Consider the following 15,094-nt stretch of genomic DNA (forward strand, 5'->3'; position numbering starts at 1 on the left):
AATTACAATACATTGGTTTATCCAATATTGTGCACTAAATCCATTAGCACATTTAATATACAAAAAAAAAAAAAAAAAAATATTGCCAACAAAAATAAAATGAACATCAAGAAAGCATGCTGTTATTTGCGGCAGTTCGATTTAGTTAGTTAGCAGAATCATTCATCTAAGACCAATGTAGAAGGTCTGGTTGTTCTATATTCAAGAGAGACATGTTAGCATGTACATCATATGACTACTGTCCATAATGATATTAAATCAAATTTTATTTAACAAAAACAAGTTCAATTAAAAGAGACGAATGAGTGAGCAAATGCACAATCTAACAGACAGAAATCTCTCAATAGGCTCTAAAGCATTCAGTTTGCTTTGAGAATCCGTGGGGTCAGGTTTATTGATTGGGTGAGGTCTTGATAATATGAGGGAATAAAGAGACTTAAAACCAACTAACACTCACTGAAATAAACAATTCAGTGAAAATCAAAATGCAGACATACCCTACACCACTTGACAGGTCAATCTAATGCAACTCTCTCACAACCAAAAGCAGTGATTGAACAGTGTCTTATCAATGTCATCTTTTAAGACAAATGTCAGTAGCAAGGTCCATCCACCCAAAGCATGCAGTTTAGCAACTGTTAACAAGAGACATGATGTCACTCTGCATGAGAGGAGGTCATAAGGCTGACTCAGAAGTCAGAGTCGTCATTACTCGGGACATATTGCACTGTTAAAAGACACAATGGATTCTTGTAAAGTGTGCAGGGGTATTTCCAAACATTTCAACAAAAGCTCAATATTCTTAATGAGTCTCATAAAAGTGTGTGTTACAGCAAATGCTTCTTGAGCTTCAAGCATAAAATGTCTGTAATGAACAAAAGGATTTTTACAAATGGTAAAGCTACCGACTATTCCACAAAGATGCCTTTAAAACCAATAGGTACAACTATAAAAACCGAAACTCTGTGGTATATAATGCTGATGATGTTAGCAAAATATTTTATGATAGTTTAATCTCTTTTGCAGCCAACATTGGTTTGCTTTGATATTTTAATCAATACTGCCACAACTCCCTCCTTAATATCAAATGAGGCCACAACTCTTCCTCCTTAGTATCAAAGGAGGTACGCTGCTTATATTCGAACTTAAAAAGTTAACCAAAGTAAGCGATGCATATAAAATATCGCATGCATACGAGTCAGAGGTAGGGCAAATGCATTGAACAGGTAAGCAAACCTCAAGTATGCTGTCATCTGTCTATAAGCCCGACTTTCATGTCCACAGTGAACATCTTTGCAAGGCAAAATGTAACAGAAAAAGTGACTGTTGAGTTCCGTCTGCGGCGACCTCAGATCTCTGAGGAGTTTGAAAGAACAGATAGCCAAATATGCTACAGTGATATGGCATTTGGAGATTTGCATCTGACCTTTGAAGAGCACACTAATACCATGAATGCAGACGTGCTCCTCCGAATGTGGTTAAATGTTCTTGTTTCAAAGCGGTATGTGAGAGGCCAGAAACATCTGAGCATGCCTGGGTGCTAGGGGAAGGGAGTAATGTGGTTTAGCCACTGTGTCCCATTTGCTGGTTGCTTTGCTTATGATCAGCAAGCCACTTCATGATCTGTTGCCTGAGCTCTTCATTGGGCCTGATCTGGTCCATGGTGAGCGGACTGCGGTTGAAAGGGTCTGTCTGGTCGCTAGAACAAAAAAGACAAAACCAGCACTTCTATTAAGACTTTTACCTAATCAAATAACAGTGTCGTTACTGTTAACTAAGACTATAAAAATCGTTTTCTTTAAAGCTAAAATAAAATAAAATATAAACATTAGATGAAAAACTTTAACAAAACAATTTGAAAATGTTGCCTTGGCAGCTAAAATAAGTTTAAAGGTGCTGTATGTAGGATTTTGACTCTACGAAAGCATAAAAATACCATAATATGTTTGGAGATTTTTAAGAAACATGCTAAGTTAACATACTTGTTTATCTGAAAAACAATGCTACAGTCAGTTATCCTCCTTTGAAAATGTGCATGCCGGCCCGGAATGACTGTGTTTGTTATGGTTTGTGAAACCCGCCCACTGCCAGTTTACCCAATTGTATTTCGGCACCGCGGGTTGCCAGAAAACACAGCGTATTTAATTTCATTCATCGTCATGTGCGCTCGTTCCTGTTGGTGTCGTTAATCTGGCAACCTGCGTGTGCATCAAGTCTGAGGAGGAGGGGCCGGGTGAAAAAAAACGTCTCCAATATTTTGAATCTGGACTGCAATACCTAGTTCAACCGCTACATACAGCACTTTTAAGTACTAAAATTACTAAACCTGAAATAAAAATTTAATTAATTATTTACAAACCCAAATACTAATAAAAATTACAAACCAAACCACTAAACTTAAAACTAAAATTAAAATATAAAACTTAATTCAAAAAGTTCATAAATATTATAATAGTAAAATACCCAGTATCCAAAATAACCAGTATCAAATAATGTTGTATACATGTTTACATTTTCTGTTTTAATTTTAAAGTTTCAGTCATTTTGTTGTGTTTTTACAATTTTTAGTAGTTTTTTTTAATATGTATATATTGTTTTTATTATTATTATTTCAGTTTTAGTTATTTTAGTACATCAAGTAAATGTAAAAAAAAAAAACTTAAAAAAATAAAAATAAAATGATAAAGCTATTAATAAATAGTTTATTTTCAGTTAACATTTATTTGAAGTAATGAAAGTTTACTATAATAATCCTGATACACGTCTCACCTTAGTAAGTGTCGTGCTATTGTTGAACGGTCCACTGTGACGTTTGAAGAAGGTAGCAGCACCGGATCAAGCATTATGGTAGACATGATGGGATCCAGAAATTCATCCGGAGCATCAGAGTAGGTCTCCTCTTCTTGTTGATGCCTGTCTGCAAGTGACTGAAAGAGACAGAAGATCAACAAGGTTACCATAAACATTTAAACACCCATGACTTCCTGAGAAAGGTGTGTATATGCATAGTGATTAAATTAACCTTAATTTTATCTGCTAAAAGACTGAAAGATACAATCATGTCGCCAGGCTTGTTGATTTTCTTGAGTACGCGGACAGTTTGGCAGAACAGAGTGGGTGAATATGACCTTCCATCTTTTGGAACAGTGGCGCAGAAATTTTCTTCATCTCTGTGGCCAAAACAGCATCCATAACAGTTAATGTTATTCTTAAAAAAATAAAGAAATATGTAATCAAAGAGCCTACCCCAGGTTTAGGTAAATAGTACAGATGTCCGACACTAGCTGCTGGGGTTTGAAGTCGAATTCACTGAAGTCTTTCACCTTTAGGGCGCCCATCTTGGGGCCTACCAGGTGCTGTAAAAAGTAGTTGAGCATGGAGATGATCCTCTCAGCAAGAAAGGGATGAACAAAAAGACCTTTTATCTCTGGAGGGGAAAATGAAAAGTCTGAGTTTTAGTATCATTTTGTATTTCCTAGTACACTTAAAGCCAAGTGTTTCACTCAATAACCATTTAAAACCCTTCTGTTCAGGTCTGAATTGGTCAGATAGTTTATGACCAAAAAAAAAAAAAAAGTGATGTGTTAATATTTTAGTGCATTTGGTTTCTTTCACGTCTCTTACCAGATGTGAGGAAAGCCAAGGTGCCAATGGTCTCATTTGACATGATGTTGTGGAAGCGACCCAGCTGTCCAAACATCTGCAGACTAGATTCTTTCTCTCTGCGGGCGTCAGGGGCCAGACTGTCCCACTCCCCCCGATCCCTCTCCAGCTGGAGGATTTTGATCTTACTTAAGTACTGGAAGGAACAGATGCACGTGTGAGTGTCACATCTTTAATCAGTCAATTAAATATTCCTGATATCAACTACTTAGAGGTTAATATGTTAATGTAATTGAACAACCAAGCTAAATTGAACAAACAAAATGTGTTGCCAGTATAAATAGTTGGGATTTGCATGAAACAAAAGCAATCTGCCTAGGCAGACAAGTACCTGTATAGCCTCGTCAAGTAAGAAGATGGCATCGTTCATGAGGAGATTGAGAAACCTCAGGAAGAGTGGTGGATTCATGGCTTCAAGATTTTCAGATGCATAATCAGCAAGATGCTAAGGAAACAAATGTTTTTTTGTGTGAAATCGCACGCAAGGGATGAACAAAATTTCAAAGCAACCTAAATATTATTTCTAATATTAAAACATCTGTCTGGTTCTCACCTTAATGCTCTCCCTGTAGCTCTCTTCTCCCCACATGTACTTCAGAATGGCATACATTGGTCGTCTGTAATTAAACTTCTGCTCAAACTGATGAGGATCACCTGAGAAACAAGCCATTGACACAATCTAATATAGGATGTTACATTCAAATTAACAACAGAAAAAAACCTCCAGAAACTGACCAGTGAACTCTATATCCACAAAGACTGTAATGAGGGCTTCAGCAAGTTGGGGTGCATGCCGATATGTGCTGAACACCCTTTGGCGCTGGAACATGATAGGCTGGACAGCGCCAGGTGACAGAGTCTCCATATGGGGCATCACAGCTTCAAGAACCTCTGCCAGCTTTGCCCGCAAATGAGGATTCTTCATTCTGTGAGTAAATAACCTAGAGTAAACAACAAGCCACATGGAATGCATGAAAAAGCGCGAGAAACTCAGCATTACTCCGGCTCACACCTATCAACGTTGCCCATGAACACAGTGATGAAGGTCAGAACATGTTCTAAGCTTTCTGCCGAGGACTCCAACACCTCGTCAGCAAAGCGGCGGAGGAATATGAAGAAATCGCCCATGTTTTCGGCAAAGAATTCTGTGAAAGTCAAGAGATTGGTGTTTTTAAAAAAAGTGCAACCCACTTAGGTATATAAATAAAACGGGTAATTGTGACTGTTAAACTCACAATTCAGACTTTTTGCTTGCAATTCTATTTTTTTTGTTTGTTTCTGCCACAGAATAAAAAATTAAAAAGGCAATTGCGTGAGGACTTTTTTCCTCACAATTTCAAGGTATAAACTCTCAACTGTGAGCTAACAAGAAAAAAAGTCAGAATTATGAGATATAAACTCAGAATTGTGAGGGGGAAAAAAAGTCAGAATTGCTTTTTTATTTATTTATTTTTAATTCAGTGGTGGAAACGAGCTTGTTTACTAAAAAGGAACACAAAAACTTAGGGGGATACCTGGCACAAAGCATAGCAGGCTGTTCTCTAGTGCAGGTAAGGGAAAGGTGAGAGGGATGTGCTCCGGCCCCTGGTTGCCCAGGCTGAGCTGAACCAGCAGGGCGGCACAGGAGGCTTGGAGGTTGAGGCAGTTTTGTAGCATGGCGGGCTGCGTGGTAGCAGCCTTAGTAGAGAGATAGACTGTCATGAGGCGTTCAAACTGTTCCCGTAGCTCTGCTGCTGCTGGGCCTCCACTGAGCTGCGTGTCCCGCCACGTCCCCTGCAGCCGGTGCAGAGACTGATTCATCTTCACCATCTGATCATGAAGTCTGACAAACAAATACCATTAAAGCATATGTTTATTTTATGCAAATCAGTGCTTCCCACATAATGCAGCTGGGTCCATCACCACACCCCTATTAACTGGTCCTAACTATATACATTAAAAGAAAAAACAATCAAACAATAATACTATTTTTGTACATATTTTCATGTTTTAAATATGAAGATATGAATACTGAGCAAGAATACATTAAATTTATCATTAAATTGAGATGGTAAAGACATTTACATTGTTACAATAGATTTATTTCTATTTCAAATAAATGCTCTTCTTTTGAAGTTTCTATTCATTAAATAATTGTTTTCACAAAAAATATACAGAGCCCTCCAAAAGTATTGGAACAGTGAAGACAAAATTGTTCTGTTGGCTGTGGAGTCAAGACATTTGCAAATATGATGAAAAGATGAATATGAGACAAAACTACAGAATGTCACATTTTATTATTAGCCGTTTCAACACATACATGTTTTACCAAATAAAAAGAACAGCACTTTTACAGTTCATCCCACTCATTGATGTGAGCATAAGTACTGGGACAGTTGAACATAAGGCAGATATAAAAGATTAAAAGCTATTATTTAGTTGCAGATCCCTTGTGCACAATCACAGCAGTGAGTCTGTGACCCATAGACATCACCAGACTCTTGGTCTCATCCTTTGAAATACTTTCCCAGCCTTTAATGCAGCCAATTCCAATTGTTGCTTGTTTGGGGAGTTTCTGCCTTTACTCTCCTCTTCAGCTGGTGAAATTCATGTTCAATCGGATTTAAATCTGGAGATTGACTTGGGCAATCTAAGACTTTCCATTTCTTTGCCCTTATAAACACCTTGACTGAACTGGCAGGGTGTTTTGGGTCATTGTTCTGATGCAATATGAAAAACTTCCCAATGAATTTGGTGGAATTTTCTTGAATATTGGTAGGCAAGATGGTTTTGTACTCTTCCAAATTCATTCTGCTACTGTCATCATGCATTAAGTCATCAGTAAAGTTGAGAGGGTCTGTTCCAGAGGCAGCCATGCATGCCCATGCCATGACACCACCTCCACCATGCTTTACAGATGAGGCTGTATGCTTGGGATCATTTGCAGTTCCCTTTTTTTCTCCACATTTTTGCTTTCCCATCACTTCGATAAAGGTTCATCTTTGTCTCATTGGTCCATAAACACAGTTCCAAAACTCTTCTGGCTCACCTTTGTGCTTTTTTGCAAACTCTAATCTTGCCTTTCTATTTTTGGAGCTGGTCAGAGGTTTGTATCTTGCTGTGTAGCATCTGTAATTCTGTGTCAAAGTCTCCTGAGGACAGTAGATTGTCAGAGCATCACCCCAGCTTTCTGGAAGTTGTTGGTGATTTTACAGACCCGTCTTTTAGGGTTCATTTTCACAGCTTTTATGATTTGTCTGTCATCAACTACTGTTGTTTTCTCAGCCGATCAGGTAGTTGTTGGTTGCTGGTGTCGCTGGTGGCTTCCAAACTCTTGATTTCTCCATGCCCTTTGTTTTTGCTATAGCTCTAATTGACTTGCTCTTTTCTTTTAGCATCCAAATTGCTTGCTTTTCTCTCAAAGTCAGCTCCCTCATCTTCATCTTGGTTTGTGTGTGTCATCATCGAATGCAAGATTCAGAATGCAGAAGTAATGGATATAACTGATACGACACATTCCCAGCTTTTAATATCTGAAGAATTAATGCAACAGGACACAGCTGATCACTTAGAAAGACCTGTGAGGCAACTGTTCCAATACTTATGCTCACATCAGATAGAGGGATGAAACTCTAAAAGTGCTGAACTTCTTAGCTGGTAAAACATCTATGTGTTGAATCACCCAATAATAAAATGTGACATTCTGTAGTTTTGTCTCATATTCATCTTTTAATCATATTTGTAAATGTCTTGACTCCACAGCCAACAGAGCAATTTTGTCTTTACTGTTCCAATACTTTTGGAGGGCACTGTAAGCAGCATAACTGTTTTCAACATTGATAATAATAAGAAATATTTCTTAATCACCAAATCAGAATATTAGAATGATTTCTGAAGGATCATGTGACACTGAATACTGGAGTAATAGCTGCTGAAAATTCAGCTTTTGCCATTACAGGAATAAATTACATTTTAAAATATATTTAAAAAGAAAACAGTTATTTCATATTACTCTATTTTTTATCAAATAAATGCATATATATATATATATATACTTAAATATATGAGTGTCATGACTCTTTCCTAATGAAGTATTACCTATGGAAGCCCAGGTACAGGGTAAGCTGTGTAAGGATGAGATTTTCTGTGAGAAGGCTGTATGATTGGGCAAATTCAACCGTTTGTTGAGGGGGTAAAGGTATCAGACATGTCTCCTTATCCAGACCTGTAGGGTTAGGTATATTTTAGAGATCATATTGTTATTTCTGAAGAGAAATGAAAGGTAGTGTCTGGTAGGTGAAGCACAGGCCAGTCACCTCTTGCATGCACGTTTCTGTTACGCCGCTCTTCCTCACTCAGCTCCTTAAGCAAGCAGTACGTAGGGTTAAAGGTCAGGAGTTTGGGCGAATAGGGTCGAGAAAACGGCTGGCAGAGCTTGAGCAGTGCAGCGCCCAGGTTTAAGAAGAATGCATCCGAAGCGTACATTTGGAAGAATATCTCGGGCATCTGGTTTGCCCAGATTTTTGCCCGCCCCATGTTGGCCTGGAGGCAGCCACCCAGCCACGAGAGCAGCAGGTGGCGCGTCTCGCTGGACTGCTGAAGCAAGTTTTTCAGGATCTGATACAGCTTATCATGAAACTGCCCCATAAACTAGCATAGGGGAAGACAAGAAATGAAAGGGAATAAGTGGCTGGCTTCATGTCATCAAGCTTGAAAACCATGCTTTTTTAAATTTTGTGCTCACCTGGTGTATATTTGACTCTTGAACCTTCATTTCCTGTGGGCTGGAACGAGAAGGATTGAGGAAAAAACCATGGTTCTCAACCACACCAGGGGTTTTCAACAGACAAGAAATATTCAGGATCGCTCCCAGAAGCGTTTTCTGATACTGAATCCCACTGTTAGGATCTTTGGGCTGAATATGCTCCATTAAAACCTAGGATCAGAATATTATCATGCAAAAAATGTTTGATCTATATGAAAGAAGCTGCAATGACATTAGCATTAATGAGCATTGGATCCGAACCTTAGAAATATCCTTTTGCCGACTGAAGTACAGGAGAATTTCCAGGTAGGAATACAGCAGCAGCTGACAAAGGTCTAAGTCTTTGACCCGGCCTTGAAAAATATCAAACACTGGCACCATAACCTCCCCGAAGGTCCGCACCTCTTGGTCAGCCAAAAGACTAGCGATAACCTCCTCCAAAAACTCCACAACTTCCTCAAACTCTGCAGAGATCACAAACAAAGTCAAACACATGGAATTGGTTCAGGACCTTCAAACATATCATATGACCACAAATGCGACACTTACGAGCTCCTCTCACAGCCTCCAGCAACAGGTCCAAAAGCTGTTCATACACGTTCTGACTGATGTAGATCTCTGGGGTCAGCAAAACAGTGCGGGTATTGGACAGAGTCAAATTTTTGCAGTGCACAGCATACGATAACAGCTTCTCCGGGACTTTAGTGATCTGTGTTGATTTGAAGAACATTAACACATTGCATTAAGCAAAAACAATGCAATCAAGCGAATAAACAGTGCAATAAGCAGGCACATTTCATTCTTTTGGCACAACCAAACAGGCCGACAAAGTATAGAGTCTGCGGAAAATACCTCCTCTTTAGCTCTACGGTAGCAGGCGTAAAGGTACGGTATGGCACGTTTCTCTCCTGCATCACGATCTGCGGAGAGATTCACTACACTGCAGGAGGTCATGTAAATGAGATGGTTTCCCGGCTCTTGTAAAAGCAGCCTGCTGAACAAAGCCTGGAGGAGCAAATAAGGAATATTATTCTTATTCAAAGTTCACAATATACGTGTGCATAGATGTGTGTATACAACTTATCTGCTAGTATGCAAATCTGGAAGAGAATGACACATTAGCATGTACCTGTTCTATGGTGTCCATGTTAAGCCAGTCCTGGCCATCAAGATCAGCGGCCATTTCCTCAAGGTATACACAGCGTGGTGGGATGCCATTACCACCTCTTAGACTGGGGTCGCCTGGAAAGACATTATTTTAATACAACAATAAATGCATTCTTAGTGCATATTATGAACACACATATTCACTACAGTTCAAACGTTTTGGGTTTTTCTATATTTTTGAAAGAAGCGTCTTATGCCTGCATTTATTTGATTAAAATACAGGAAAAACTGTAATATTGTGAAATATTATTACAATTTAAAGTAACTGTTTCCATTTTAAAATGTAATTTATTCCTGAGATGGCAAAGCTGAATTCTCAGTAACCATCACTCCAGTCTTCAGTGTCACATTATCATTCAGAAATCATTCCAATATGCTGATTTGGTGCTCAAGAAATTAGTCAACAGTAACCAAAAGCAAAACAATTAGTCTTTTGTATTCCGCAGAAGAAAGAAAGTCATACAGATTTGGAGCAACATAAGGCTGAGTAAATTATGACAGATTTTTCATTTTGGGTGAACTTTCCCGTCATTATTTTTGTTGGAAACCGTGATACTTTTTTCAGGATTATTTGATCAATAGAAACTTGTAATGGAATGGAAATCTTTTGTAACATTATAAATGTCTTTACTGCTGCTTTTGATCCCTTTCATGTGTCCTTGCTAAATAATAGCATTTTCTACCTTACTGTCCTCAAACTTTTTAAAAGTAGTTTTGAATTTAGGGCTACAGGGGGCTCAGATATCACATTTTAAAAACCTTCCTTTTAGCACAACTGAAGTAAACAGACCAGTGGGATGGACAGTAGATCGATGTGGAGGATAAAGATAAAGACACAAATGAGAGAAACAAAAATTACATAATGGGCCAAACTGCAGTGGATGAGGTCATCTGCAGCACTGCCTGGAAAATGCATGTCATCGTGATAGGATCACCTAAACTGAGATCATTGAGACATCTGTCATCTACAATCTAATATTCATTTCTTTCCAAACGATCCAGAAGTACACTTCAGCATACACATGAAATGGATTATGGAAAGTATCTCAAAAAAGTTCTCAGCTGGTGGGTTATCATACCCCAAAATGTGTCAATTCTCTTCTGCTATGGTTATGGACAGAAGGGGAAACAGTGCTAAATGCAACTAATAGCACAACTTAAAGGGTAAGTTTGCTGATTATCAACCAGCCTTGTACTTTTACAATGTTTGGTAGTATAAGTAAATGAACAATGTATTATTTTTCTGTGATACCTGCACCAAGACTTCCATATTTATTTCTCAGCAAAAGACTTCAGCATAAGCTTTCTGTGAAAACTACAGACCGTACTTTAGCATTTTTTTTTTTTTATCCCCACCCACAGATAGTCTAATTAAGCCCAGTGCAGTATGGGTGTTGACATTTTCCTACATTTCTTTCTCTAATCATGTAGCACCACAAAAAAAAAAAAAAATTTATAATGTTTATATATTTCATGGACAGCCAGCTTTTGTTAAAACCCCATCTTGCCAGCATTAATAAAAAAAAAAAAAAGGTTTTAAAAGGAAGGAGAAAATATAAACTAATATGAAAAGCTAGCTAAATTAGGCAGATGCAAAACTAAGTAGGATAAAAAGAAGCAAAGTCATACTTTGTTAAATGCTGTTGTTAGCTCCACTAAACTCTTATTTATATGTTGTGCATTTATTATAATTATAATTAATACAATATATGTGTTTGCTGCATGTGTTAGTGACAGAAGAGTGACAGAATGACAGTAAAGACAATTATAATTTTACTATAGATTGTGATGTTGAAAATTCAGCTTTGCCATCACAGGAATAAAATACATTTTAAAATATATTCGAATAGAAGTTATTTGAATAGTTATTTCAAATTGTAATAATATTTTACAGTCTTACTGTTTAACTATATTCTGATCAAATAAGTGCAACTTTGATGAGCATAAGAGACTTCTTTCAAAACATTTAAAAACATCTTATTGACTCCAAACTTTTGAACGGTAGTGTATATTTATGATCATATAAGAAACTGTATGTTTTGAGTTAAAACCACTCACAGTCAGTAAACAGACAGTTCTCATGACCAGTAGGTGTTAAACACTCACTGTTGTCCAGAGTGATGAGAAAGATCCTCTGGATCATGTGGTTGACGTTGAGCTGCTCGCAGAGCTCCTGTCGTGAGCGGAAAGATCGGCTGATCTCTGCCACTGAGTCATCATTGTCATCAATGCTGTCTGACACAGAGTTGTCTGACTCAGACTGGCTCTCTCCTGAATCTACAGCTGTAGGGAAACACAATTACAAAGTGCCATTAAAATTAATGCCATCCTGCAAGTAGACCGCCGCTTATTACCAAGACCTTACATTGTTGCTCAGCTTGACACCGTTGCTTTTGGCCGGATGCAAACTGTTTTGCGTCAGCGAGGGAACTAAAGAGAGCTGCGAAGGGGTTTTGTGAGATGTTCTGATTGTTATTGCCCTGGTCTGTCATTTCCCTGGAGCACGTCCTCCATCAACAGGTGTTTTAACAGCCTGTAGGGAAAAAATGTGTGAATTAGAGCCAGTATCTAATCCAAGTCCCAAGACCAGCCAAGATCCATCTAGGTAAATCATAAAGTCCATCTGGAAAAACTACATTTAAGTGCAAGATGACTCACAATAACGATTTATTTGCTCTTCTGATGAGTCATTAATGAACATGAATTGATTAATTCACCTGTGAGTCATATTCAAGCAACAGGAAAGCACAACACATCAATAATGACCTCACAATAACCAGCATGACTGCAAATTAGTGTGAAGTATGCTAACTTGCTACACATACGTGTCATATAATCGCTGCAGTGAATCAGACTACAACAGACACTAAGAGGTCTTAAAAGATGTGCAATGAATGTAAACCTAGATAAACATGAGCTGTATAGCTGTCAAAGACACTGACAGATCTCCTTGCTAGCTGTCAGGTGTCTTAAGCTAGCTGAGTAACTAGCAACAACACGCTTAGTAACTGACAGCGGGCTGGTAATGTTCCTAAAACACAGCAACTCAAGGCAACATAAAATAAATAATACATTAAATAGCAGAATTACGTTGAAATATATCAACGCAGATGCATGCCATACCAAGTTTTGCGTTGAAATGTGGAAAACCCGATGTGATCCAGTCCAACAGATCCAGAAGCTACCCTCTGCGTGACGTCATCAGAAGTGGACGAGACATAGTCGGCTGTTTCTTTTTTTTTCTTTTTTTTTTAAATTCTTTTCTGTAGTTCAAAGTCTTGTCAGGTATCTAGGCTGTAAACAGTCAGGTGTAGCAGACGACAAAACCGTATCGTTGGAATGGCTCTGGAAGTTTTTCATAAAGATGAGACTTTGCAAATGCGCAGGAAGCTGATTGGGTAAGTTGGATCAAATACTACACGTCGCGCTTTTATAAGGCCTGGTGTTGTTTTTGATTTGATAAATGCACGTTATTAAACCGTTGTTTGGATTAAATACTCTTTCTGTTGTATTTTCAGGCAGTCCTGCAGACTCTTTTTCTCCCATGATCCCGTGAAAATAGTGAGAGCACGGGGTCAATATTTATATGATGAGAATGGCATGCAGTACTTAGATTGCATTAGTAATGTTCAACATGGTAAGGACATTTTGACATGCATGCTGCAGTATATAGGGATAATATATATTATATATTTAACAGTTTCACATTATTATATAAAAGGGTCATAAGTGTCATTACATAATTATATATATATATACATACATACATACATACATACATACATACACATGAGGTGCATCTCAATGAATTAGAATGTCGTGGAAAAGTTCATTTATTTCAGTAATTCAACTCAAATTGTGAAACTCGTGTATTAAATAAATTCAATGCACACAGACTGAAGCAGTTTAAGTCTTTGGTTCTTTTAATTTTGATGATTTTGGCTCCCATTTAACAAAAACCCACCAATTCACTATCTCAACAAATTAGAATATGGTGACATGCCAATCAGCTAATCAACTCAAAACACCTGCAAAGGTTTCCTGAGCCTTCAAAATGGTCTCTCAGTTTGGTTCACTAGGCTACACAATCATGGGGAAGACTGCTGATCTGACAGTTGTCCAGAAGACAATCATTGACACCCTTCACAAGGAGGGTAAGCCACAAACATTCATTGCCAAAGAAGCTGGCTGTTCACAGAGTGCTGTATCCAAGCATGTTAACAGAAAGTTGAGTGGAATGAGGATTGTCAAGCAAAATCGATTCAAGAATTTTGGTGAACTTCACAAGGAATGGACTGAGGCTGGGGTCAAGGCATCAAGAGCCACCACACACAGACGTGTCAAGGAATTTGGCTACAGTTGTGGTATTCCTCTTGTTAAGCCACTCCTGAACCACAGACAACGTCAGAGGCGTCTTACCTGGGCTAAGGAGAAGAAGAACTGGACTGTTGCCCAGTGGTCCAAAGTCCTCTTTTCAGATGAGAGCAAGTTTTGTATTTCATTTGGAAACCAAGGTCCTAGAGTCTGGAGGAAGGGTGGAGAAGCTCATAGCCCAAGTTGCTTGAAGTCCAGTGTTAAGTTTCCACAGTCTGTGATGATTTGGGGTGCAATGTCATCTGCTGGTGTTGGTCCATTGTGTTTTTTGAAAACCAAAGTCACTGCACCCGTTTACCAAGAAATTTTGGAGCACTTCATGCTTCCTTCTGCTGACCAGCTTTTTAAAGATGCTGATTTCATTTTCCAGCAGGATTTGGCACCTGCCCACACTGCCAAAAGCACCAAAAGTTGGTTAAATGACCATGGTGTTGGTGTGCTTGACTGGCCAAACTCACTCAAAAACAAACTCGCCAGACCTGAACCCCAGAGAGAATCTATGGGGTATTGTCAAGAGGAAAATGAGAAACAAGAGACCAAAAAAATGCAGATGAGCTGAAGGCCACTGTCAAAGAAACCTGGGCTTCCATATCACCTCAGCCGTGCCACAGACTGATCACCTCCATGCCACGCCGAATTGAGGCAGTAATTAAAGCAAAAGGAGCCCCTACCAAGTATTGAGTACATACACAGTATGAACATACTTTCCAGAAGGCCAACAATTCACTAAAAATGTTTTTTTTTTATTGGTTTTATGAAGTATTCTAATTTGTTGAGATAGTGAATTGGTGGGTTTTTGTTAAATGTGAGCCAAAATCATCACAATTAAAAGAACCAAAGACTTAAACTACTTCAGTCTGTGTGCATTGAATTCATTTAATACACAAGTTTCACAATTTGAGTTAAATTACTGAAATAAATGAACTTTTCCACGACATTCTAATTTATTGAGATGCACCTGTACATACGTGTGTGTGTGTGTGTGTGTGTATAGGTGTATATATATATATATATATATATACAGTATATATAAAATGTATTATCTTTTTTTAAGTTACATCCTTGCTAACTTATATTAAATGAAAAATCACATAAACTACTGTCAAAAGGTTTGGGGTCAGTCAGATTTTTTTTTTATGTTCTCTT

At 38.2% G+C, this 15,094-nt stretch overlaps 2 protein-coding genes across 3 annotated transcripts in view; one reads left to right on the forward strand and one right to left on the reverse strand.

The window, feature by feature from the left end:
* Window positions 1-12,836, reverse strand: ube4a (ubiquitination factor E4A (UFD2 homolog, yeast)). Of its 2 annotated transcripts, none has more exons than XM_058744704.1 (20): window positions 12,698-12,836; window positions 11,940-12,107; window positions 11,633-11,857; window positions 9,537-9,649; window positions 9,260-9,412; window positions 8,957-9,116; window positions 8,669-8,871; window positions 8,387-8,578; window positions 7,959-8,292; window positions 7,741-7,867; window positions 5,178-5,485; window positions 4,676-4,808; window positions 4,399-4,589; window positions 4,217-4,317; window positions 3,995-4,108; window positions 3,625-3,799; window positions 3,247-3,427; window positions 3,023-3,170; window positions 2,770-2,927; window positions 1-1,699 (listed from the first exon to the last, which is right to left on the reverse strand). In XM_058744704.1, exons 2-20 carry the CDS (start codon window positions 12,064-12,066, stop codon window positions 1,564-1,566), a joined length of 3,279 nt encoding a protein of 1,092 aa, XP_058600687.1. In that variant the 5' UTR covers window positions 12,067-12,107; window positions 12,698-12,836; the 3' UTR covers window positions 1-1,563. The 2 variants fall into 2 exon arrangements, with proteins under 2 accessions (XP_058600687.1, XP_058600688.1); XM_058744705.1 differs by having other exon boundaries at window positions 2-1,699; window positions 11,681-11,857.
* phykpl (5-phosphohydroxy-L-lysine phospho-lyase) overlaps window positions 12,833-15,094 on the forward strand; it is a 7,201-nt gene continuing 4,939 nt past the window's right edge. The window contains exons 1-2 of the mRNA XM_058744707.1: window positions 12,833-12,972; window positions 13,093-13,211. Of these exons, the coding sequence (XP_058600690.1) occupies window positions 12,914-12,972; window positions 13,093-13,211 (178 nt within the window). The 5' untranslated portion in view covers window positions 12,833-12,913. The remainder of the gene's footprint in view (window positions 12,973-13,092; window positions 13,212-15,094) is intronic.

This window comes from Onychostoma macrolepis, chromosome 15 (genome assembly GCF_012432095.1).
Source record: "Onychostoma macrolepis isolate SWU-2019 chromosome 15, ASM1243209v1, whole genome shotgun sequence".
Lineage (NCBI taxonomy): Eukaryota > Metazoa > Chordata > Actinopteri > Cypriniformes > Cyprinidae > Onychostoma > Onychostoma macrolepis.

Coding starts and splice junctions, on each gene's coding strand:
- ube4a (XM_058744704.1), bottom strand. CDS start 12,066: ATGACAGACCAGGGCAATAACAATCAGAACATCTCACAAAACCCCTTC. Junction 9,650..11,632: donor GAACTGTCTGTTTACTGACT/GTGAGTGGTTTT, acceptor ATGTCTTTCCAG/GCGACCCCAGTCTAAGAGGT. Junction 7,868..7,958: donor CAGAAACGTGCATGCAAGAG/GTGACTGGCCTG, acceptor CTAACCCTACAG/GTCTGGATAAGGAGACATGT.